General features: G+C 35.7%; 2 protein-coding genes across 2 annotated transcripts in view; one reads left to right on the forward strand and one right to left on the reverse strand.

Moving 5' to 3' along the window:
• The window catches only part of LOC134857675 (uncharacterized), a 247315-nt gene extending 241439 nt beyond the window's left edge, over nt 1-5876 (forward strand). Inside the window, exons 15-16 of the mRNA XM_063873747.1 lie at nt 102-264; nt 4311-5876. Coding sequence (XP_063729817.1) covers nt 102-264; nt 4311-5396 — 1249 coding nt within the window. The 3' untranslated portion in view covers nt 5397-5876. The remainder of the gene's footprint in view (nt 1-101; nt 265-4310) is intronic.
• Nucleotides 5877-15538: 9662 nt separating this feature from the next.
• The window catches only part of LOC134845184 (uncharacterized), a 43281-nt gene continuing 32134 nt past the window's right edge, over nt 15539-26685 (reverse strand). The window contains exons 5-7 of the mRNA XM_063862081.1: nt 16876-17015; nt 16531-16693; nt 15539-15952 (exon numbers count right to left, since the gene is read on the reverse strand). Coding sequence (XP_063718151.1) covers nt 15744-15952; nt 16531-16693; nt 16876-17015 — 512 coding nt within the window. The 3' untranslated portion in view covers nt 15539-15743. The remainder of the gene's footprint in view (nt 15953-16530; nt 16694-16875; nt 17016-26685) is intronic.

Here is a 26685-nt window from a genome sequence, read left to right on the forward strand (position 1 = left end):
TGCGTTCAATTCTCAAATTGTCCGCAATGGGCTACAATCATAAGTAGCATTTTAAAATTGTGGTGTATCCAAAAAAGAGAAGATTGTTTTGAGTTCAACAGGATCCTAACGGAGAGAGTGAATGATATCCACCACTGGAGAAGTCAGACGTCTCTTGGCTCGATGGGAAATAATGTCTCCTATAAGCGTGGAATGGGCGACTGCTGTTACTCATGTGCAGAAAAAGAAAACAAAATCCAAGATCTCTCCAAAACATTAGGAAAGGTAGTTTGAAATTCTTTTAGACGCTTTGATATTTTCATGAATTTCTAACTAGATTTCAGTAACGGTTAGTGGTATGGCTTTTAACAAAGTGAAAACAAGTATATGAATACTTTTTGATAACTTGGCTAAAAGTTCTATCATTGTCGTTGGGTATTACACCATCTTCTGGTGTTCCACGATGAGTTTTTGTCCCGTTTTGTTTCTAATCCCATTTTGTCCCGTTTTGTTTTTTTTGTCCGCATTTGTTTTAGTCTCTATTCATTCAGAAAATGAAGATTTTGACCAGTATCTAGTTAATTCTTGCATTAGGACTAAATGGGTCATTATTTCACAGTAAATCACTGTAGTAAATGTGGAATGTGCCGGTAAAATTTAAAGCATGCACAAACCTGAATATTCTTTGAAAAATTTTTCGACTTTTTGGCTTTTACTGAATGTGTATTGTTTGTCTTGAAACGTCAAAAATGAAAATTTTGTTCAGAATTGGATTACGCGTGCCATTAGCAAGCTTAATCAAATCGGAGTAAAGATTTTTTTTGGTTGATTGATAACATCTAGCTAAACAGAAATATTGAATCAATTGGTATCGTGGCTCATTGTGAAGTAAAATTTTTTAGCGTCTCAGGCACCTTTGGTGTGGAAGCACTGAACGCGCCTGGAAAGGTAAATATCCTGGTTTCGAATCTGACAGGACCTAATATTGTTTTCAAACGGGAAATATTCTGTTTCAAAAAAATTCTCGGTTTATTATTTGTCGTTTTATGTTTTGTCGGCCTATTTGAAACATCTTGGAATTGTTTTTTTTTAATTTTTGCAATTTTTTTTGTATATGATCTTAGTGCTTGGATTCGTTCCTGCAATTGTAATTTTACTAGTCTTGGCTTCGTATGTTGTCCGTTTTTTATTTCGCCAATTTTTTTTTCTCTTATAAATTTTTTTGCTCCCCTCCGGATCGAGCAAATTGCCAAAAATCAAAGTTTTTCTTGAAAACATTTTTGTTTTCGGTTATACGGGAATTTATCGACATTTTTTCGGCTCAAATGGCGCTCGAGAGTAGTTTTTGAATTTTCATTATACGCCGTCGTTTGTTTCTGGACGTGTGTTGCGCAAATAGAACAACATTTGATGTTTTTAGTTGGTTTTTTTTCAAAATTTATGCAGGTTTTTTGTTCTTATTGACTCCTTTCCTTTCCTGTATGTTTGCTTGCCACGCAATTTTAATGTGGTTTTGAAAGTGGTGCAAAGCTCCGCTTTGCCTCTGTGAAATAGATTCAGTTTTTTGAAAAGCAGTCATATATTCGCGATTTACAACTACGATTTACTACAAGCTATTCATATTTTGTTACCTAAACTGTCAATCTTTTCCATAGGCTTTTAATTACACAAGCCTGTCGAAATGTGACACGTCATTGCTCGTTTTTTTCCAACCCAAGTCGGTAATAATAGTGCTACTTGCGTTGGAGGGAACTTTTCAAGCATTGGTAGTAAGTATAATTGTCTGTTCTTTTTCTTTCGATTAGTAATAAGTTAAAATAGTTGATGCCTTTCTAATTCATCAATTGAACCGAAGTTCAATCATTATATTTCAGTTTCAGAAGTTTTCGATCTCATTTATTGCGAGTTTTAAAGACTTATGAACGTAGTGAAGACTCTTTTATAGGTCTTGCTGATTTTTTTGTTTTTTTTTTGGGAAAAAGTTTTTAAATATTGATTCACTTTGGTGTAATGCAGTTTTTGAGTTCAATGGAAATTCATCTGCTGAAAGCTACATGAATGGCTTTCTCCAATTGCGAACGTGAAAATGGCGCTAAAAACGTGATTGATTTCTAGTTTCGAAAGTGGAATTTATTTTTAAGATTTCCCAACGGAATAAAAACTCTACCTATTGATCTAGTTTTTTCATGTTCGGTTCATGTTATGAAAAAAGCGCCAATCTAAAATTGTTTTAGAAATTCAAAGTGTTTAAAGGGCATCTATTTTTTGTTCTTTGAAAGTCAGTGTTTTTTATGTTTACTTGCGTTCAATACTCTTTTCCAATATTCGATTGGCTATGTTTTAAAAGTAGCAGAGCAATCATAAAACTCAGTTACAGAATTTTTCAAGTCAATATTTTTAAATAAGTTATACACATTTCGCTTCTCAATTTTCCGATTTTTTCATGAAAAAGTTAGTGCAGTTGCCTTCGTTTAGATTTGAGGGCCATTTTTGTTAGCATCTGTAGCTGTTTTTTTTAGTGACGAGTGTTTGCTAATTTTTAAGGAGTCGTGTCGATAATGCGTGAACATGGGACTCCAAATCGAAGTCAGAGGTTCAAATCCGACACAGTAAAAGTTATATTGTTCAAGGCATATTTTTACCTGTTCTTTTTTCACTTTTTAGAGCTGCTTCCTACCGTTTTGTTACTTGTTTGCGAATGCAATTTCGTTTTTGTGCATGGAAGTTAGGCATGTGAATTTAAAAAAAACTTTTGATGAGATGAATGAAAAAATTTAATCGATTTTTGCAAAAGCAAAATAATGCTACGTTATTCCGGTTGGGATTTAATTTAAAAAAAACTGGACATTTCTTATGATTTGTGCTTGGTTATTTTAAGTACTCAGTTTGTGCCTAGCTACAATGATACTCGCAAAAGCAAGCCTCGGTAGAGTTTGCGCTTGCGATTAGCAAGCGACATCAAATCGGAATACACTTTTCGGGTTAACAACTAGTTGAACAGAATCAATTGAAAATTCAAATTTAACTACTGGGCAGGTACTAGTTCCTTCTGGTATATGCTTTATTTAGAATTTTAAAGTATTTATAATTATAGAGTTTCGATAATAATTTTCTGCTTATGATCTTTCGGCTTCGTGGTTGTCGATTTAATCTCTGTCGGTTTAGTTTCTGAATTCTACTTTGCACACGCTATTAATATAGCGATGGTTGATTTTATGTGGGCTTATATAGGATTTTTTTTTCAATGTGATTTTTGAGGAACATTTTTGGCTGAGTTTTGGTCTTGTTTACCGATTTTTTTGCTTAAATGTCCGGTAGTATGTTTGATATCGATAAGACTGTGTCATCCATTTTAAAGACCTTAGTCAGCCGCACTAGGACCTCTTGGAAAAACTTCAATATATTTTAATTCAAAAATATACATATATTAGTTTTCTTTTTTCCTGCGTTAATTGTAGCCTTGTTCCGTGGTGCGATTATTGAAAGTGGTGCGATTTTTTTCAAAGAGCTCAGCCATTTACTTTTTTCGGCGTATGAAGCTACTGTTGTAATTTTAGTCCGTTAAGCGTTGATGTACCAAGCATGATTGGGACGACAAAAGTTTTAATTTTTCTCGGCAAAGTTTCCACAGTATGGATTTTTCTTCCGATTTAAGCATTTTGTTTTGACTTAGATGCTTACATTTTTGTATTGATAGTCATTTTGATTATTCAAAAAGTTTTTGCCATTTTTTAAATAGAATTTTTTTCACGATTTAAGAATTCGATTCGTTTTTTTTTGCTTTTCATTTTGCCGTTAGGCACAGGAAAGCAATTAATGGAACCTTATGACATTTTTAAAGTGTTGAAAACCAATCCGATTTTTCCTCTTATGCACAAATGATTACATCGCCTGTGGTTTGGGTTTGTCAAATGAATGATGCGGTTTTTCAAATAATCATTGGTTTTTTTTAAATATCATTTCACCTAGCATCTATTTTTGTATCGCAAGTAGTGCGAAGCTACGCTTTGTCGCTGTTGAAGTTGAAGCTCATGGAAATTAGGCTCTCAAACTGTTTCAGAATCCAAAAACCGAAAAACTTTTTCTTCGAAATCTCTATTTGTTTCCACCAGTATCGTGGGAAGGAGTGTTTTTGCAGTAAGTAATTTTGCCTCGGGCAATTTTTGTAGTGGTTTACTAGGAGTCTCTACGGTTTCTGGGACCAAGGCACCCGCTATACAAATTTAAGTTGAACCGCAATTATCGTAGGCTAATTTGTAAATGCCGAAGTGTTAAAAGTGAAAACAACAAATAGTCAGTGAAGTTGGTGAACGTGCTGTTGTTTTGTTTAGACTGAATGTGAAATGCAAGAGTTGCACCAGTTCATATCTCAGATGAAACAAGACACAACGGTGGAGAGACACAAGAGTCATCAAACTGTAGAAGAGCTGAGATCGTTGCTGCTCTCACTCGAATCACAAGTGCAGGAATTGAGCGAAAAGAACCGTAGTCTGTTGAAGGAAGGAGAGAAATTTAAAGCTTACAAAGCGACTTTGCCAACGAAAGCCGACCACACGAAACTGAAGCACGAGCTAGATGTCGAAAAGGACAAAAAGGAAAGACTCAAGGAAAAACTAATTTCAACCAATAAGCAGCTTGTGAGCTCTCGTGCGGTAGAAAAGGCTAATCAAGTTCTCTTGGCCGAAAGAAGCAAAGAAATCGAAGACTTGAGAGCGGAGTTGGCCAAAAATGTTGAAAATGTGCGTATTTTGGAAAACTTCTGTCGGGCTGACGCCAACAACAGTTTCTACGACGAAAACTCAGAATTGCCCCACGTTGTTATTGCAAATTTGAAGCGGGAAGTATCCGAGTTGACGGCCGAATTGACTAAGTATAAAAAGTTAGGAAAAACGCAAAGAGCAGCCTTAAAAGCTGAAAACACGAGACATGAAAAGGAAACTGCAGAATTGAAGACAGAGATGAATACTGCAAATGAACAAATAGAGCAGTTAATTGCTCAGCTTAAAGAATTAAAATTAGAGTACAAACTATTGAAAACTAGTTTCGAGGAAGTAACACAAGATAATGTTTTTCTAAAACAAGAAAACGAGAATCTGGTATCAGAAAACCAAGAGCTGAAGAGTCTAGAACTTTCTGAAAAGTATAAAACGAACAAAGTGGTGGCAAAACAGCTTGAAAATTGTCATAGACAAATGCGGGAAATTTTTTCAATTTTAGACAAATTTAAATCCAATAGCGACGTTGACCTTTCTTTCATAATCGGAGCAGCCGAGCACCATTTTGAGAATGAAGCAGTTAAATCGACAGTACCTATTGGCGAACGTGTGAACGAGTTACAAAGGGACCTGAAGATTTTCAGGGAGGAAATAAATGACAAGGCAGCCTCGGTTGTTGGGTCTGACTGCCAGATTCAGTGAAACTGTCCAAAACTGTTTGATTGAATTTGAGTTTATTTTTGGATGAGTGCAGCTGAAAGCAAAAGAGTGATCAAATTTATTAGTTTGCAATTATTAGAAAGGCAATCTTGTCAGAGCTCGTTTTTGATCGCATTGATCACAACTCAAATGATTTAGAGCGATTGATAGGCAATGGAATTCTGTTCAGCATCACTTTTCTAGAGTTTGAATAAACTGTTTGGTTTTCACACCAGGTAGACCGCTCGCTCTTGTCTTGTTCCTTACTTAATCTGTTCTTGTTTACCGATTCAAAGGTTATCTGACTGATGTTAAGAAGCCCTACAGCTTTCCATGTAATGATGCTTGTACGGACTTAGTGCCTCGTTAAAACTTGGTAAGTTATAGATGTTCTGTAGCTAGTTGATATTTTGCTAATGGTGATAAATGTTCTAATTATTCATATTGTCTTCCCGAATTTAATTGATTCAAGTTTTCGATACAGTCTTAGTCAGGGGCGGATCTAGGATTTTCTCGAGGGGGGGGCGGATTTTCAAAAAAATTTCAAAAATTTTGACGATCTTTTTTTTGGTCGACCAAATTGATTTATTCGAGCTCTCCTAAAGCACTGTTTTCCCCCAATTTTTTGAAAAAAAAAACAGTAAATAAAAAACGTTTTTGGGCACTTTTTGAAAAAATTTATATACATGTTTTTTTTTGGCGCGCGCTCACCCTCAAAGATAGTATATATTGGCGCCTTTAGAAAAATTTTAGGGCGGTCCGCCAAAAATGGATTTCTTAAAAAGTATCAAAGGGGGACCCTTTGGGTCGGCAGGGGGTCGAATCCCTGAGGGGGGGGGGCGGACGCCCCCCCCTCCTAAATCCGCCCCTGGTCTTAGTACTAAAGGTTTTTAAACGTTTATGCTAATTTTGACCAGATGCGCTTGTATGCAAATGCAACTGCTTTGTTTTAACGCATTGTTTTGAAGACTTTCATGATGTTATCATATTGAGATTCAGAGTTTTTAAATTGAGATTCAATCACCAGAGACATAATTACAAAAGAAGAGATTACAAGCCTCGTCAGCAGTCATGAAGAATTCAATTTTGATGTCTATGAAAACCTTCGAAGTGAATCATTGGATTTACTTACAGGCAGATTCACTGAATTTAAACCATAAGGTTTATTGAATTGAGTTCTTAAGCTACGGATCTCTTTAACTATCCCCCCTAGGGTACCTAGTAACTAATTTCCATCCCCTATAAAGAAATAATTCAATGGCTTAGCACAGGTAAATTTCGTAGCTAGAAACGAATCCACCCCTTGCATATAGGGGTGGGGGTAGTTAGAGATCAACAGCTAAAAGTTACTTCAGACAAGCTTCGAAAAATTCAGCGACCATAATGAATAACGAAGTTTGAAGGGCACCGCCCTGTACCAGGATGCATGCATGTGCTTCGATGTTAAGCTAACTAAACCAATGGTACGGACTTCGAAAAAGATGAGATGCTATAAAAATTAATTTGCCAAACGCGCTACAGCCAATGCTAAGAGTATTAGCACAGACTATGATTTTACCAATATCACTATACCTTGAATGTATCATGGATCTGTAGCGCAAAGGCAGGGAAGGAGACCTGCAACAAAATAAGAGGGTTCAAACCTGGGTAGGGTCTTATGCTTTTGATGAACTTTTTCGTATACAAGTTAAAATGCGTCCGCTCCATAAATTGAGGCATGCTGGTTGGTTAATTTTTTTGAAGTTGACTGCTATGCGTCATAATTGGCTTGCGTCACTTAGCAATTATTTAGACTCATAATTGGCGGGCGTCACTTAAAAAATTTTGTAGACTCAAAGTTTTACTCATTCAGTTTTTCCCAGTAGCGTTATCAACTATATTTTTGCTTGTATATGCGAAGTGCAACTTCGTTTCTGTGTTTACAGTTAAAACAGATTTCAACGTGCGAAGCTAAGTATAAAAAAAGGTAAAATCAGGATGATTTTGAGTCGAAAACGTCTGGAATAAAGTGTACATACACCGATGCACGGAAAACATTGATAGTTCAGAGCGTGACAACGATCCTTGTTGATAAGTATCAATCAGGCAAAATTCTCTCTTAAAAAGGTCCAATTGAAGTTTTCTGGTTATGCAATCTCTTATCGAAACTCTTTAAACTAGCGTCAGCTTAGTGTATTATTACGAACCTTCTTTTTTTAAACCTAAGTCGCAATATTGGTGCCACTGTTGAAGCGCCCTTACAGCTTTTTGATAGCATGTGCTGTGACATTCGAATAGAAATAAGTTAACACAGTTAATGCATTTTTAGTTCATTCAAGGAACTTTGAAAAGCTATTTGTTTCAAATAGCAGCATAAATAAAAACTCAGTTTCAGATAATTTCTAACGTAATATATCTTGCATATTTTTGAAATGCATAATATATACATAATTTAGCTTCATGCTTTCCGATTGTTTAAATGCAAAGTTAGTGTGGATGACTTTAGTTTGTTATAATTAAAATTATTATTTGCAAAATTGTGTCTATTTAGATTTGGTGCCACTTTTGCTGAATGGCATTAGCAATTTATTAGCATATGTTGCTGCCTCGTTCGTGAAAAGTATTTGTCGGCGGTTAAGTGTGCGTGGCTTAGTGGTTAGTGCGTGAGACTCAAAATTTCTAGATTGCAGTTGGTCGCAGATCGAATCCTAGACCTAGCCGAATTTTATCAATTCGAGCCTTAGTTCTATTTTTCCTATTGCGCTTTCTAGAGCTGCTTTTTTGTCGTGTTTTCGCCTCGCCTCTGTTTTGATTTATAAAACAATCAGTGAATAATATAAAAACACTTTATGGCGTGTGGTAAGTTTTAGTTTTTTTTCTTTCCATAGGTTAAAGAGAAATCATCTCACAGACAATCAGCAGTTTAAGACTCACTATTTCAGTTGTTTTCAGGAAGATGATATAAAATTTAAACAAAGGATTGCTACTTTTCGTATATGGCTAGAAATCAAGCTTCTACTTAGATAAACTCCGTGGTTGCGAATCATTGCCCTGTGTTTTGGTTTAATATTTCACAGATTTTATCACAAAAGCACAAAATATTTTTTTAACTTTTCACAAAATACGCATTGTGATGTTTCCCCTTGCGATAAGCAAGGGTATTGCAATCGGGTGTTAAACTTTTTTCTTAAAAACTTTGTTTTCTGGACTCATTTTCTGGAAGCCTCTGCTTTTTATAAATCTGAATTTTTTTGATTTTTTCAGCCTTTGTTTTTTTTCAGCGTGGTTTGTTTTAAATTTGTTCCAAATTTTGACCTGATGATAATTTCACACTCTATTGTCTTGGTATTCTTTTTATTCAAAACTATCCTTATTCATTTTGACAGATCTAGTTTTTTCAACGTTTTTGATTGAAAGTGTTCCTCTTTTTTCGGTAATGCAAATGGTGCGAAGCTTAGCTTCGCCTCAATTTTTATTTTGACTCATTGGTTGTATTTAACTGGAATAATATGAAAATTGTCGAAGATCTATATTATTCCGACAGCGGTTTTAGTTTCATTTTATACAACATTTTTCATGCTATATGTTTAATGTATCGCGAGTGGTGCGAAGCTTTGTTTCGACTCTGTTTTGTTTTTTATGTAAAACATTGTATTTGCAGTGCTTTTTATATTGATTGTTACAATTTCCATATATGGTCATACACTTTCACTACGGAAGAATGCTAGTCGTACAATTCCATTTGATGATCATAAAAATATGGAAGAAAGCTTTTCATATGTTCCCATATATGAAAGTTGTATGACCAATGTTTATTCATACACAAACAGTATGAAATATTTATTAACCCGTGTTTTTAGTACCAAGTTTAATTAGCCTAATTGTTGTGATAAACTTATTAAATAGTTTCAGAGTGATGAAACACTAGTTGCCATTCTTTGGGCACTGACTACTAACTTCAGAATATTATCCTTGACACCAACAGCACCATTATTCCTGGCATTTTCCTGGCTTCACACAATGTCAACACCAATGCTTCTGATGCTGCCCGATGACTTCACGAAACTCAATCCCGAACAAAAAGATAAGTACTACGTTCAAATATATAACCTTGTCAATGTACTAGCAACATCCAGTAATCCTCCAAACAGTAATCAAAACGCAAAAGGACTCAGAGCACCTATTGATTTTGCTGCCAACGTAATCCCCAATGATACTCAAAACTTGATTATTGGTTCGAGTTTTTCAGCGGAGTTTGACACGAAGGAGCTGCCCAAAGACGTGGCCGTTCATTCTTACCGCGGGTCATTTTGCAGCGAGAAACAATCAGTTGCGAAAAAGTACGACGATACTGAGCTGAAATCAGTAACCTTCCAGGACGGCACCAATTCCCTCACAAGGGAACTACACAAACCTGTAGATGATATATTTGAAACTTTTTGCGCCACCATTAGTGAAATTGAGACAAAGTTTTCACCTGCAATAATCAATATATGCCAAGTCACGCCTGTGAAATCGGGACCCGATTAGGTAAGTGGGAAACGTATAACTGAATTCAACAGCCTTATTGCTCATAAATTTACGAAAAAAGTATCAAATTGTTCCTATATACGATAAAATTGTCAGCATAAACGACTATCAGTCAATCTTCTTCGATGAAGTACATTTGACGCAATCATGGAAAAGGTACTTTAAAAATGCAATCATGGAAAAGGTGCTACCATTATCCAGCTTATCACCTCGAGTTGTTTCTCCGAATACTTCCAACTCTAGGGGCCCAGCGCACCCTCAGAGGAATCGTATGAAACCTGGTTCAAGCCAAGTCTCTTGGGGCCCCGAGCACCCAAAGAGTCTTGCGAGCCATGGTTTCAGCAATAATCAAACCTACAATTATATGAATACCAATCGTAGTAATTATGACTTACGCCATAATAGATACTATCCATACTAATGTTGTTTTAGTAGTCTATTACCCAATGATCTGGATCTATCAAATTTATGTTTAGCCAATGGCTTTTAAAGACTCTCCTTATTTTCTCCCTTTTAACTAGCATTCCCATTAATTACAATGTACCCAACAGCACCGCACTACTCAAAACTAGAAACATGACGTCTAACCGCCACTTTAGATTGGAATGTTGAAAATCCTGCTTCTTCAATGTGGGGACATCGAAGTCAATCCAGGTCCCGCACTTTCATATGAAATCCTGGCAAACAAAGCAAAGGAACACCACAACTTCCTCAAATATATAACTCTAAATTGTAGAAGCAGAAAGAACAAACACATGGAAATACGTTTCTTGTCAGAAATAGTTGACTCAAACACAATTATCGGTCTTACGGAAACCTGGCTTGACGAAACATGCGATCATAAAACTTATTCATTCTGCAAAACAACCCATGAAATTTTAAGATGCGACCGTAACAAAAAATGCACTGGTCAACACGCAGGTGGTGGTACTCTTCTTCCTATTCCGAAAAAATTCAACCTTAAGATTCGAGAAGATTTAAATTACCTACGTCCCTCCCATTTTGAAGGACTTTGGGTGGAATATAGCCCAATCATCTCAAAAAAATCAAAAAGACAGATAATTGCTTTTGCCTACAATCCACACAAACAATTCAAGGAAATTTTTATAGAAGATACACTAAAGGGTATCGATTACGCTGCCTCTGAAGCGCGAGATGTTACGATTTTGGGTGATTTCAATATTAACTACTTGAATAAACATGAAGCTAATTTTCTCAGCGATTCTATTAAACCATACAATTGGTCAATAACCAATAAGTCGATACCGACATACAACTCTAAAAACAGCTAATCCATTTTAGATAACATTATAGCATCCAAATCTCTTTGTAAAGAAACTATTGTAGCAGAACCACCTATAAACACGGACCATTTAATAACAATGTGTATTAGCAAACTAAAACGATTCGAAAAAGCCATTCCAATTCGAACTTTTCGCTTCAACAAAACCAATTATTGTAAAAATAGGTTCTGCGAGGAACTTAAACAGAGTCCATGGTTTCTCGTCTACCAAGAAAACGATGTCTCTAAAATATTAATAAAATTTGAAGATATTTTCTCGCATGCCCTAAACGCTCACGCACCACTAGAGCAGAAGTATATGCGAAATAAACAGCAGCTACAGCTGTATGGTAAAGTACTTAACTCAGTCAATAGACCTTCAAAACAGGAAAAAGAAAATCTTCTAAAGGCATATCAATTATCGAGAACAGATGCCAATTTTGAAAACTATAAACGAATAAGAAATAAATACAACAATCATCTAAAACATTAATACAAGAAAGAGAAAACAGCCCAATTCAAAATGCTTGACTGTCCAAAAAAACAATGGAATTTCATAAACTCTATCAGGAACACCATGAAACAGTCAACGCAAATAGGTGATCTACGGAATTCGTTTGCCGACACTATAATTGAAAATAAGAAGAAAGCAAATTTCCTTAACTACAGGTTCTCAACATTAGGAGAATACAAAAACGCAGATCCTCCCATAGATGTACCAACTGAGTACAGTGTACACAGCAAAACAAATAGGCACTTTCAATTCAGGTTCATAACTCACAAAAGAAATGAAAGATGCAATTTTATTACTTCCCTTAAACAAGCCATTAGGACCAAGCAAAATCCCTGCTTGGGTTCTAAAAGACAGCATTAATACTGTAAACCCAATTCTTACGATGATTATCAATGAATGCATCTCGAAATCCGTACTCCCATATACCTTAAAAAAGGTACACGTTTTTCCCATATTCAAAAAAAGCGACTCGACAGATCCACTAAATTATCGTCCAATTTCTAATACACCCACTCTATCGAAGTTGTTTGAAAAAATTGTTTCATCCAAAATTCACGAATTCTTAGCAAATTCCAATATCCTAAAACCAAAAAAAATTTGGCTTTCGTCCAGGTTATTCAACTAATGATGCTCTTTTATACACAACAGAAAAAATCAGATTCCATATCGATAAAAATAACATAGCAGCGGCTCCATTTCTTGATTTATCTAAAGCATTTGATTCACTCTCTCATTCAGTCCTTGAAAGGAAACTAAGTCACATTGGCTTTGAACAGTCAGCAACAACTCTTATTAAGTCATTTCTAGAAAACAGACAGCAATTGACAATAGTAAACGGCGAACACTCAGATTGGCTTAAATTAGAGCAAGGTGTTCCCCAAGGTACTGTACTAGGACCACTGCTGTTCAACTTGTATGTAAATGACTTGCCACAAACAATTGACAAATCATGTACGTTAGTACAATATGCCGACGACACGACTCTGCTTAGTTTTATTCAGATCCCGAAACAGCAACAAAGAGCCTTGAAAACAATTTCAATAAAATTCTCTTATATTTTCACTCAAATCGATTAATAATTAATGTAGACAAAACCAAGTTTATTGTATTTTCTGCACCGTCGAAAAAGAAACTAACTGAAAATCTTTCATTGAAAGTTGGAAACTATCAAGTTAATTTAACAGAGACAGGTAAATTTCTCGGCGTCAATATTGACATAAGCTTAACATTCGACAAAGAAATCAACAAAATTTTACAAAAAATGGCTACAGCAATCCAAACGATAAAATGCATCCGAGACAAAATCCCTCTGCGTGCTAGAATTCTCCTGTTAAATACTCTTGTACTGAGCCATTTGCACTATCCATGCATGCTCTTAAATGGATGTACGCAAGATAATATTGAGAAACTCGAAAAAGAAATAAAATGGGGAATCAGGATAATAATGAATATAAGCAAACGAGATTTCGTTACACTTCTAAGGAAACAGCACAAAATTCCTACTGCTCGGAATATAATCGAGTACCGATCAGCACACTACCTTCACAGGTTATGCCGAAACGATGCCCCAGCTTTCACGCATATAAGATTCCCAAATTCTGAATTCCGCTATAACCATCGAACTGGGACATGACTGTTCCCTTTAACATGTAAAACTGATTTCTTTCGTAAGTCTTTCTTATTTACATCAATCAGAAACCTTAACACAAGAATCCGAACCTTGTTTAATCGAAAACTACCGTACACATTGACAAAAACTCTGATAAAAAATTTCATCATAAGAAAAGATGACACCCTGTTACCCAATAAGGAGAGTCTTTTCGCATCCAAGGACATTTATTTTGTTAAATCAATTATTTGATTCGTCCTCGTAGTAATTTATGTTTTTTCTTGTTATGTTATATAACCATTGCGTAATATTGTACACTAGATTCTTATACAATCAGTTCTGCAACTGCATAAGTATATTGAAACAATAAAGTGTCCCCTCTCTCTCTCTCATTCAGCTCAAAAATTTTGAACAAAGTTGTTGATTTTTCGACGAAGTTGGATCCAGTCCATGTTTTGACCAAATTGGATGTTGTTAATCAAAAGTTAAAAAAATATCTTCACGTATTTTTTGAGGCTGCTTGACCAGGCTAAAAGCATAACAATGCAGATAATTGGTTTCTTCTACTAATGTTCCAAACAGTCGTGATTTTTTGCTTGAAATTTGCCGGAAAAAAATCAATTTAACAACGTAAATTAATTTATTATTTTCTTCTTCGGGAGTTCTTATCTCTTTAAAAGCTTCAAAAATCAGCAAAACATTGGAAAGTGTTCTACATTTTGTTGCATTTTCAAGCGAATATATTTTCAAGTAGACTTGCGTTTTTTTTCGACTCAATTTGATTTTGGTTCGATTCGAAGTTTGACCCGGAGCCGGCCTGACTGACTGTTTTTTTCGAGCTATGACATCTGGTTTGACCACCCCAGTATTCTCGGAGTTCATATCGTGCATGATATTCTGCAAAAGTTATTTATTTTTGCTTTTGTGCATAATTCTTTCAACATTTGCTTTCGTTTGCAAAAAAAAATAAGCAAGATTTTGTTTTTTACAAAAAGTTATTTGCAAAACGTTTCTGATGTTTTTGGTGTTTTCATTATATAGATTTTAAATATTCATCATTTGAAAAATTCAAAAACGTAGTTGAGAGTTTTATTTGGAATAAATTAAATGTTTAGGTAATCAAATTCTTTAAACGTTTATCAGTCCTGATATGAAAATTTTTGGCAAAAAGTTATAAAATTTTGTAATTTCAAACGTTTTTGCGAAATGTTTATTATAAATCTTGAGTGAACTTTCTACGTGGTTAAGGAAATGCATATTTTTGCAAGATAACGATTCCTTTGAAAGGCTCTTGCAAGATTTCCGAGTCCAAAATTTTGCATAAAAATTTCGTTAAAAAGAGGCTGCTGCAGTCCAATATTTTCAGTTTGATTAGTCCTCTATCACGATAGAATGGACCAAATGGCGCTCAAAATTTGAAAAATTTGGCTCATTCATCCCTCTTTGCCAAATCAGGGACCAAAAATTGGAATGCTTTTGCTCTTTTGCACCAAAAAAATACTTTACCGAGAGGCTCGTATCGGCTCACTGAGTACCCAAGACCTCTGTGAGTTACTGTTTGTTTCGGCCTATTTAAACTAAAATTAGGAAACAAAATGAGTGCAATTAGCTAAAAACTGGGCTCATTCAGCTCCTTTTGCTGATAGTTGGGCTCAATCAGCTCACTTTGTTAAAAATTGAGCTCATCCAGCCAGTTTTTGAAGAATTAGGCTGATTCAATCCGATGTTGAAAGAACAAGGACCCAAATTTCGGCCTAATTGACTAAAAGTTGGGTTCATTCAGCTCATCTTACTTAAAATTGGGCGCAATCAGCTCTTTACTGGGACATTTGGAACACAACATAGCTACTTTTGTTTGTAATTGGACTGATTTAGCCCATTTTGATGAAAATTGGACTCAACGTCCTCCATAGAAAAACGGGATCAAAATAAGGATTAATTTCGACCCGGGTTGCATCCCAAGTACGCTAGGGCACTTCGTTCAAAAGAAGAGTCTTCGACTTCTCGCAGCGCACGTTTCCTAGCATGATCACTCGTTTCCCAACTTATCCTGTTTTGCTGATATTTTAGAGTTCTTAGGATTGCTTTTGTCGCTGGTCTTTACTAAATGCAGTCTCGCCAAGTGTATTTTCTATCCCACATTTGGCCATTCTTGAGTTTGGGCCTCTCAAATACATCCTGCATGCTCTACAGACTGAAACTGTCAACTGAAAAAAAAAACAGAGCTGAGAATTGTGTAATGTACGAAAATTATATGGTCATAGAACAATCTGCCAGCCCTACAGCTGGTCTTATGACATCTAAGAGGAGAATATAACGAAACTACTTGATAGGAATTGTGACTCAACAACTAATTATTTCAGCACACGTTGAGAAGCGGGCTAGCTAATCACAAAAATCAAGTTTCACTGATAACTGTTTCTGATAGCGTTGTGATCAGTCCGAAAGGAATTCGGTGTCGAAAATCTGACTGTCGTCCCCGTGACCTGCACTGTTAGTGTGTCCTGGTCTGCCCTCTGGGAACCCTGTCATGCCGTCCACTCTCTCGTACAGGCCACATAGGATCAGATTGTAGGCCACCAGTGCCCCCTGACACACGTTGTCTGTGAGGAAGGACCGGCTGAACAGGTATTGGTGGAACTCATCTGTAATCATAACACGCAGCCGAGTTGAATAGTAACAACTGAGATGATCAGTCGACAAACACAGAACTTTAAGTACTCTCTATTAAATGTTGGTAAAAAGTTTTGCCTGTTTTTAAATCATGTACGCCCCTAACCAAGTGTAGCTCGAAAAGCACCAATTCTGACCAAAAGAAAACCGATGTCTGCAACAAGTGGTTTTCATGATACCTGATCTCTTTTTTTTTTCATCGTAGATGTTATCCGACAAATACTTTTAGAGTATTTTCAATTTCAATCATAGGTGATCTTAGCAAAGGAGTTCTTTTAAGCCAAAATCTAACCGGGAGTCCGAAATTGTATGTTCGAATATCATGGTGGAACAGTGAGAACATTCTAACCAATAATAAATGCTGGCTTTTTTAATTATTAAATTGTCTCCTTGGGCTCAGAGCAGATAATCGACCAGCTTAAGCGTTTCAAGACAACTTCGAAAATCGATTTTTTACGCGTTTAAAAAGTTAAGTCCGCCCTCTATTCATGGGCTTCTCGGGAGGGACGGGGCGTTACTACGATTTTAAAAAATTCATTGTCTGGCTTGCCTCTATTTTTCACAAAAGTAAGTTTCAGTTTCCTCTCTTCTACCACGCGCTGCAGCTCCATGCACGTCTTGCAGTACATGAGCATCTCCACATTCGGTCCCAGCACCAGTATCTCCGGCATGCGCATTAACTCATTCACATTGTTCGACCCATCCAGCTGTCTCTTTAAAACGGAAACAAACAAGAAAACATAATGGATTCTGTACTTGCAGACTGGCATTTAACTGAACATGACTCAAACTAGTGTCAGGTTTGATGGAGCGGGGTGTAACTCTACAATTTTACCCCTTCCCCCTCTCCTGGTTGGAATTAATTCACGGTATGATCTATGCTTGAATGTGTTACCTGTGTGGCGACCTGATCGAGCTGCCGCTCCTTCTCCTTGTTGTTTTTGGCCTGCTTCTTCATCTCTCCCATTGTATCCTCGTCCACTATCTTGATGTCCTGTTCGATTGGCTCCCCATACACCAGACGACGCACCACCCCTAACATCACAGTACATTTATTCACGCATCTTAACTTTATCTGTTCCCTTACGTTTCTAACTAAAATAGAAAGTTCCACCAAAGGGGCAGGTGATTAGGATTTTCTTGAGGGGGGGGGGGTCGTTTAAAAGTTTGATGCGCATCTAAAAAAGTCGTCTAAAATTTCGATGACCTTTTTTCGGCTGATCAAATTGATTTTCCGGGCTCTCTTGAAACACCATAGCGACCCTATTGTGACCCAATTTTGGGCCTTTTGGAAAGTTTTGGGACCCTTAGAGCGGTGAACCTAAATCCGCCGCTGGTACTAATGATATATTGTTTTCAGCATATGCGAATATACTTTCAGTTTTAGGTATATATTTTCAATTTACGAAAGTTCATAAAATGACATATTAGTAAAATTAATACTGCCTGGGAGATCACTATTCAACCTACAGATGCGTTTTATATGGTATTCGTTTTTTCAAGTAAAAGTTATGATTTAATTTGAGCATTTATACTAATAGAAACAGTGATTACTGCTATGCTAAGGAAAAAATTTTAAATAGGTTGCCTTAGATAATCCTAAAAATCCAAGTTTAGTTAAGCAAAAATGAAAATATTTTTTACAAACTAGGAAATTAAGTTTTAAACATGATTGCCATGCCATATATTGTTGATCCATCAATTGTTCTAGTCCGCGCCCCCCTAAATTCGACCCAGTGCCGACCCACAAGGCCCCCCCCTTTTGTACTATTATGAAATTTCAGTTTTTGGCTGACTGACCCTAAAATTGTTCTAGAGGCGCCTTTGGCGCCCAGAACACTAATTTTGAGGGTCGGCGTCAAAAAAACACCATTTTGGTCAAAATTTACCACATAGTGCCTAAAAACGCCTTTTCTGGCCTGTTTTTTTTCAAAATTTTGCCTGCGGCGCAAAAAATTTGGTCAAATTGGGACTTTTTTGTGATTTGAGAGATCTCAGAAAATCAATTGGTCTTAAGAAAAGTCGATAACATTTTCTTGAAAATCCACCCTCCCCCCTCGAGAAATTCGTAGATGCTCCTAGGCAGGGGCGGATCTAGGATTTTCTCGAGGGGGGGGCGGATTTTCAAAAAATTTTGACTTTTTTTTGAGGTCGACCAAATAGATTTTTCGAGCTCTCCAAAGCATTTTTTGCAATGTTTTGCCGTTTTTTGGCACTTTTTGAAAAAATTTGACAAAATAGTTGCGCGTTTTTTTGGCGCGCGCTCCACCTCAAAGTTAGTATGTATTGTATTGGCGCCAAAGGCGCCTTTAGCAAAATTTTAGTGTCTGTTGGCCAAAATGAATTTCTTAAAAAGTATCAAAGGGGGACCCTTTTGGTCGGCAGGGGGTCGAATTCCTGAGGGGGGAGGCGTCCGTCCCCCCTAAATCCGCCCCTGATCTTAGGGAAAAATTCCTTGGGAGAAACCCTAGAAACATTTCTGCGCACGCCACTGCTTCTAGCGAATACTTTTTCACTGGAGTTTCATATATTTTAATCAATTAAACCCTTTTTTTATAGCCAGACCAACCACGTTTAAGGATGGCAAGGAGTAATTTATTTGTCCCGAGGTAAGAGTAATTAATGATAAAGACTAACGGTGAAGACTAAGCAGTATGTTTTTCGAACTAATTTTCTACGATACAACTCAATGTAACTAAACTCAAATGAACATTATAATGTGGGCAGAATGCTGTTGAAGCATCGCAGGTTGTTTTATTTGTAAAAATGTCCAAAAAATCAAAAACTGAGGATCTACTCTGCAAGAAAAGGGGGGTAATTGTTATGTAGATTAAGATTGTCGAATTTTTGGTGTCCCACTCTTTAACCCTGCGATATTTAACCCCCTCTGCTTACAACCCCTATTTTATAACCTCGTAACATGATAACCCAACAACCATTTAACCCTCTTTTAATGACGATAATTTGTTTCAAATTAAGTTCTTTTTATAAGTACAGGAGTAGTCCAATTAAGCTTACTAATTGAGGCCTGAAAAGCTAGTCTAAATTCACTTGATGCCTCTAGCATCTCAAAAATATTTGCATTTCGATTAGTTAGAGAAATAATCCCTCACTCACGCGTTCAAAACAGAGATAACCTACATGGTGTTAATTGAGCAGGCCGCTATTCAAGCATTGATGAAAAATTTTCCCGAGACCAAGCTGTCGGGATGTTTCTTCCATCTTTCACAAAGTTTTATGAGAAAAATCGCGGAGCTCGGATTGAAAACGGATTACGAAACAAACCACGAGTTTGCTTTAGCACTCAAATTGTTACTCGCACTGATTTTTGAAAAAGAAGAAGAAATAGGAAATTCATACGATAAAACAGTGGAGGAAATTCAAATAGTTTGCGATCGCACCATAAAAGAGTCGGAAAAAATAGCGAAAGTTGACGAGCTTTGCCTTTGTTTTGGATCTAATTACATACAAAGTCTCGTCCCGAATCGGGAAGCCCTAATCCCCCTTCATTGTGGAATCAATGGGATGCGGCATCATATCGGGTTCGGCCAGAACAACAAATGCTGTAGAGGGCTGGCATTATGGCATACAGTCATACTTAGTGGATCGCATCCCAGTATATGGAAAGTGATTGCAAATTTGTAAATACAACGCTTTAGTGCTAACTTACTGCTTTTATTTATAGGGGTGGTATTTTTTAGTAGAAACCACGGGGCGATTGTTAAATACATCTAAAATAGACCTGAAGATATGAAAAATAAAAAATAACCAACAAATTTGCTGAGAAAAATATTTGACGTTGCTTTGGAGTCAAGTTTACTGCACCAGAATAAACAAGTCTAAAATCTAGCTTTTACTGAATGTGAGCACATTTGAACCTCGAATTCCATAATCATTCTCCGATTTGACGACTGCGAAAAAGATGATCCACATCAAATGAAGAAAGGTTTCATTTTGCACACTAATGATGCCATGCTCTGCTTCACGAAACAAATATCAACAATATCACAACAGTTGCATGTACTACACGGAATAAACGATATGTTTTCCATTGGTCATTAGAAATCTGAATGGAATAGTAGCCAGTCAATATCAGAAGTTTTTTTTTAAAATATACACAAAAAAATCAACCGCATAACTGTGCAAGCAGTTCCGCAACGATTTACTTCAAGTCTGATTTTCCGAAAACAGCCTTTTTGGGTGCTACTTTCCTTTTGAAGGTTTTTGTTAAAATGTTAAATCCTGCGTTCAGAAAACCATTTTATTAGCGCCCATACGTGACCAAAAAATGTCAGAATGTTAATGGCTCCAGCATATCTACTTGAAGATAAAATAGCACGCCTCTTGATATTACTTGGAACGAACGAGCCTGACGTTGATTCAAAAAAAATGCTCAGTAATCATAAACGCTAAAATTATTCAGGAAATGAGGATAAAATGAGATGAAAATGATCAAATTTGATTTGTTGAAAAAGAAATCAGCTTGGCAAAAGCAGGAAATCATTATTATACCGAAACTCATTTAGTCAAAAAACAACAAATGACAAAAAATAATGCGGTTTTATCAATTTGCTTGTTAAACTATGATGTGACAAAAATACATCGGTTAAGTAGCTGTATATTGACACAGTTTTTTTTTTTTGGTTAATAAAAATTTCAAAGACAAATTTTAATTTTGGAACCTATAATCAAAAAGAGCCGAAATGAAAACAAAAAACACCAAAATTTGGCATGTGATCACCGATTTGTGTAACTATGTGTTTTTGCAAATATGTAGAGTGCTGATTTAAATTATCCGGACAAAACAAATAAAACTTGAAATTTAAAATGCTTTTTTTCTGAAACTGGTTTTTTTTGCGAAAAACTGATGAAGACCAATCTTGTTTTAAAAAATCAACTGAATTAAAATGGTGCAATGTGTTTTGCAAAATTTTGGGCCCAAAAACTTACCCCACAAAACGATCAAATTTAAATTTCAAAATTACTCCCATTATACTAATCATTTACTGACAAAACTAGATCACTGCAAACCTTTTATGTAGCCCAACAAAATTTAAGAAGGGTAAATTTCAAGATCTGGTCAATTTTTTTGTATAAACACATTTATCTTTGCTTCATAGCCAAAAAATGAACTTTTCACTTTATAAACTACCAATTTTTTAAATACCAACTTTCAAAAACCTTTTGCGCCCACTTTTGGTGTTTAAATTTTTCCTAAATTTTGTTGGGCCACATAAGAGGCTTGCAGTGATATACTTTTGTCAGTAAATGAACATTTAGGTTTGAAGTAATTTCTGATTGACTAAAAAAAGCCAAACTTGTTCAGTTTTACGGGTAAAGTTTTGTGATTGACTTTTGCAAAAGAAAATACACCAAACTCATTTTGCTAAAATTCTAACCAAAATTAGTCTTCATCAGTTTTTGTCTAAAATTAACCCAATGTGAGAAAACGCCGCGTATTAGATTTCATTCTGTTATAAATTTCATAAATTTGATTCATTTTGTTCAGATAATTTAAATCAGCACTGTATCTCAAATCAGAAAACCAATGAGTTAAACGGCATCACAAATGGCTCATCCAACAAATTGAGATGTGCCAACTAAGTTGAATAAGGAAATTCACAACGTACTCCAACTACTAACTTGACTATCTAGAAGAAGTATTTCGAATCGAATTTATTAGAAATTGAGCCTGTCTTTAAATTTACTATTCCTAAATTGACCATTCTGTGACCAAAGTTATTTACGAGAAAAAAAAATGTCTAGTACCCAGTTGCAATATCCTTGTTCATCACAATGGTGATAACTGTTAGACTAAAGGCTGTGATATTTTTGTACACGCTTGAATGAGACGAAAGTTTGGCACAACAGACTGGTAATTTAATTTGGTACAAACCCTACTGCTTTTATGTTGAAACAAATGGGACTTTTTTTCTGTACCAGCACGAAAAATTTTTTCTGTACCAGCACAACGGCTTCTGCGTTTTTGTACTCCTGAAAAACAAAACACAAATTTTTTGGTATTTCTGTGCTTCTAAAACAAAGTTTGGGGTCTTTTTTAGTCCTCCCTTCAAATTTTTCTTGAAATCAATATGCGAAAGTGTTTTTTTCATGATAAAAACTGTATTAGAATGTCAGCGTGAACGCGTCAGCGTGAACAGGTGAACAAATTTTGAAAACATTTTTTAGATGCAAAACGCCGTGTGAACAATTTTTGAGCAGCCTAATTTTTTAAATTTTACCAGGGGGGTGGTAAACTGGAAAAGACCCGAAATTTGTTTATCTCAGCAGTAGAGACCTGCAGATTCACGTTTCTGCAACAAAATTTTGATCGTGTTTTCCAACTTTTCAGCAACCTAGCATTGCAAATTTGATCCTTCGTCTTAATATTTACTTTAACTAAGCTAGGGGGTCACCTTCCATATTTGCATCTACTGGAAAAAATTTTACAGCTGATTACATTAAAGTGAATGAAATTTCGAAAAATTTTTGATGCAAAAAATGTTTGGCATGGACTTTCACGTAAAAAATAGGATAATCAAAAAACACTAAAGCTTACTTATTGATATCCAGATCTGATAGAATTTTATTGTTTTTTGGGTCTTCGCCTATTTAAAGCATCTAATCAAATTTTCGACTTCTGTGATGCTATTTTCCGAGTATTTGAAGCAGCTGAAGTACAAACCAATAAAAATCCGCAAAAAAATTGGTCAAATTGGGTCTTTTTTGTGATTTGAGAGATCTCAGAAAATCAATTGGTCTTAAGAAAAGTCGATAACATTTTCTTGAAAATCCACCCTCCCCCCTCGAGAAATTCGTAGATGCTCCTAGGCAGGGGCGGATCTAGGATTTTCTCGAGGGGGGGCGGATTTTCAAAAAATTTTGACTTATTTTTGAGGTCGACCAAATAGATTTTTCGAGCTCTCCAAAGCATTTTTTGCAATGTTTTGCCGTTTTTTGGCACTTTTTGAAAAAATTTGACAAAATAGTTGCGCGTTTTTTTGGCGCGCGCTCCACCTCAAAGTTAGTATGTATTGTATTGGCGCCAAAGGCGCCTTTAGCAAAATTTTAGTGTCTGTTGGCCAAAATGAATTTCTTAAAAAGTATCAAAGGGGGACCCTTTTGGTCGGCAGGGGGTCGAATTCCTGAGGGGGGAGGCGTCCGTCCCCCCTAAATCCGCCCCTGATCTTAGGGAAAAATTCCTTGGGAGAAACCCTAGAAACATTTCTGCGCACGCCACTGCTTCTAGCGAATACTTTTTCACTGGAGTTTCATATATTTTAATCAATTAAACCCTTTTTTTATAGCCAGACCAACCACGTTTAAGGATGGCAAGGAGTAATTTATTTGTCCCGAGGTAAGAGTAATTAATGATAAAGACTAACGGTGAAGACTAAGCAGTATGTTTTTTGAACTAATTTTCTACGATACAACTCAATGTAACTAAACTCAAATGAACATTATAATGTGGGCAGAATGCTGTTGAAGCATCGCAGGTTGTTTTATTTGTAAAAATGTCCAAAAAATCAAAAACTGAGGATCTACTCTGCAAGAAAAGGGGGGTAATTGTTATGTAGATTAAGATTGTCGAATTTTTGGTGTCCCACTCTTTAACCCTGCGATATTTAACCCCCTCTGCTTACAACCCCTATTTTATAACCTCGTAACATGATAACCCAACAACCATTTAACCCTCTTTTAATGACGATAATTTGTTTCAAATTAAGTTCTTTTTATAAGTACAGGAGTAGTCCAATTAAGCTTACTAATTGAGGCCTGAAAAGCTAGTCTAAATTCACTTGATGCCTCTAGCATCTCAAAAATATTTGCATTTCGATTAGTTAGAGAAATAATCCCTCACTCACGCGTTCAAAACAGAGATAACCTACATGGTGTTAATTGAGCAGGCCGCTATTCAAGCATTGAAGAAAAATTTTCCCGAGACCAAGCTGTCGGGATGTTTCTTCCATCTTTCACAAAGTTTTATGAGAAAAATCGCGGAGCTCGGATTGAAAACGGATTACGAAACAAACCACGAGTTTGCTTTAGCACTCAAATTGTTACTCGCACTGATTTTTGAAAAAGAAGAAGAAATAGGAAATTCATACGATAAAACAGTTGAGGAAATTCAAATAGTTTGCGATCGCACCATAAAAGAGTCGGAAAAAATAGCGAAAGTTGACGAGCTTTGCCTTTGTTTTGGATCTAACTACATAAAAAGTCTCGTCCCGAATCGGGAAGCCCTAATCCCCCTTCATTGTGGAATCAATGGGATGCGGCATCATATCGGGTTCGGCCAGAACAACAAATGCTGTAGAGGGCTGGCATTATGGCATACAGTCATACTTAGTGGATCGCATCCCAGTATATGGAAAGTGATTGCAAATTTGTAAATACAACGCTTTAGTGCTAACTTACTGCTTTTATTTATAGGGGTGGTATTTTTTAGTAGAAACCACGGGGCGATTGTTAAATACATCTAAAATAGACCTGAAGATATGAAAAATAAAAAATAACCAACAAATTTGCTGAGAAAAATATTTGACGTTGCTTTGGAGTCAAGTTTACTGCACCAGAATAAACAAGTCTAAAATCTAGCTTTTACTGAATGTGAGCACATTTGAACCTCGAATTCCATAATCATTCTCCGATTTGACGACTGCGAAAAAGATGATCCACATCAAATGAAGAAAGGTTTCATTTTGCACACTAATGATGCCATGCTCTGCTTCACGAAACAAATATCAACAATATCACAACAGTTGCATGTACTACACGGAATAAACGATATGTTTTCCATTGGTCATTAGAAATCTGAATGGAATAGTAGCCAGTCAATATCAGAAGTTTTTTTTTAAAATATACACAAAAAAATCAACCGCATAACTGTGCAAGCAGTTCCGCAACGATTTACTTCAAGTCTGATTTTGAGTTTTGAGTCTGATTTTCCGAAAACAGCCTTTTTGGGTGCTACTTTCCTTTTGAAGGTTTTTGTTAAAATGTTAAATCCTGCGTTCAGAAAACCATTTTATTAGCGCCCATACGTGACCAAAAAATGTCAGAATGTTAATGGCTCCAGCATATCTACTTGAAGATAAAATAGCACGCCTCTTGATATTACTTGGAACGAACGAGCCTGACGTTGATTCAAAAAAAATGCTCAGTAATCATAAACGCTAAAATTATTCAGGAAATGAGGATAAAATGAGATGAAAATGATCAAATTTGATTTGTTGAAAAAGAAATCAGCTTGGCAAAAGCAGGAAATCATTATTATACCGAAACTCATTTAGTCAAAAAACAACAAATGACAAAAAATAATGCGGTTTTATCAATTTGCTTGTTAAACTATGATGTGACAAAAATACATCGGTTAAGTAGCTGTATATTGACACAGTTTTTTTTTTTTTGGTTAATAAAAATTTTAAAGACAAATTTTAATTTTGGAACCTATAATCAAAAAGAGCCGAAATGAAAACAAAAAACACCAAAATTTGGCATGTGATCACCGATTTGTGTAACTATGTGTTTTTGCAAATATGTAGAGTGCTGATTTAAATTATCCGGACAAAACAAATAAAACTTGAAATTTAAAATGCTTTTTTTTCTGAAACTGATTTTTTTTTGCGAAAAACTGATGAAGACCAATCTTGTTTTAAAAAATCAACTGAATTAAAATGGTGCAATGTGTTTTGCAAAATTTTGGGCCCAAAAACTTACCCCACATAACGATCAGATTCAAATTTCAAAATTACTCCCATTATACTAATCATTTACTGACAAAACTAGATCACTGCAAACCTTTTATGTAGCCCAACAAAATTTAAGAAGGGTAAATTTCAAGATCTGGTCAATTTTTTTGTATAAACACATTTATCTTTGCTTCATAGCCAAAAAATGAACTTTTCACTTTATAAACTACCAATTTTCTAAATACCAACTTTCAAAAACCTTTTGCGCCCACTTTTGGTGTTTAAATTTTTCCTAAATTTTGTTGGGCCACATAAGAGGCTTGCAGTGATATACTTTTGTCAGTAAATGAACATTTAGGTTTGAAGTAATTTCTGATTGACTAAAGAAAGCCAAACTTGTTCAGTTTTACGGGTAAAGTTTTGTGATTGACTTTTGCAAAAGAAAATACACCAAACTCATTTTGCTAAAATTCTAACCAAAATTAGTCTTCATCAGTTTTTGTCTAAAGTTAACCCAATGTGAGAAAACGCCGCGTATTAATTTTCATTCTGTTATAAATTTCATAAATTTGATTCATTTTGTTCAGATAATTTAAATCAGCACTGTATCTCAAATCAGAAAACCAATGAGTTAAACGGCATCACAAATGGCTCATCCAACAAATTGAGATGTGCCAACTAAGTTGAATAAGGAAATTCACAACGTACTCCAACTACTAACTTGACTATCTAGATGAAGTATTTCGAATTGAATTTATTAGAAATTGAGCCTGTCTTTAAATTTACTATTCCTAAATTGACCATTCTGTGACCAAAGTTATTTACGAGAAAAAAAAATGTCTAGTACCCAGTTGCAATATCCTTGTTCATCACAATGGTGATAACTGTTAGACTAAAGGCTGTGATATTTTTGAACACGCTTGAATGAGACGAAAGTTTGGCACAACAGACTGGTAATTTAATTTGGTACAAACCCTACTGCTTTTATGTTGAAACAAATGGGACTTTTTTTC

Source organism: Symsagittifera roscoffensis, chromosome 1 (assembly GCF_963678635.1).
Source record: "Symsagittifera roscoffensis chromosome 1, txSymRosc1.1, whole genome shotgun sequence".
Lineage (NCBI taxonomy): Eukaryota > Metazoa > Xenacoelomorpha > Acoela > Convolutidae > Symsagittifera > Symsagittifera roscoffensis.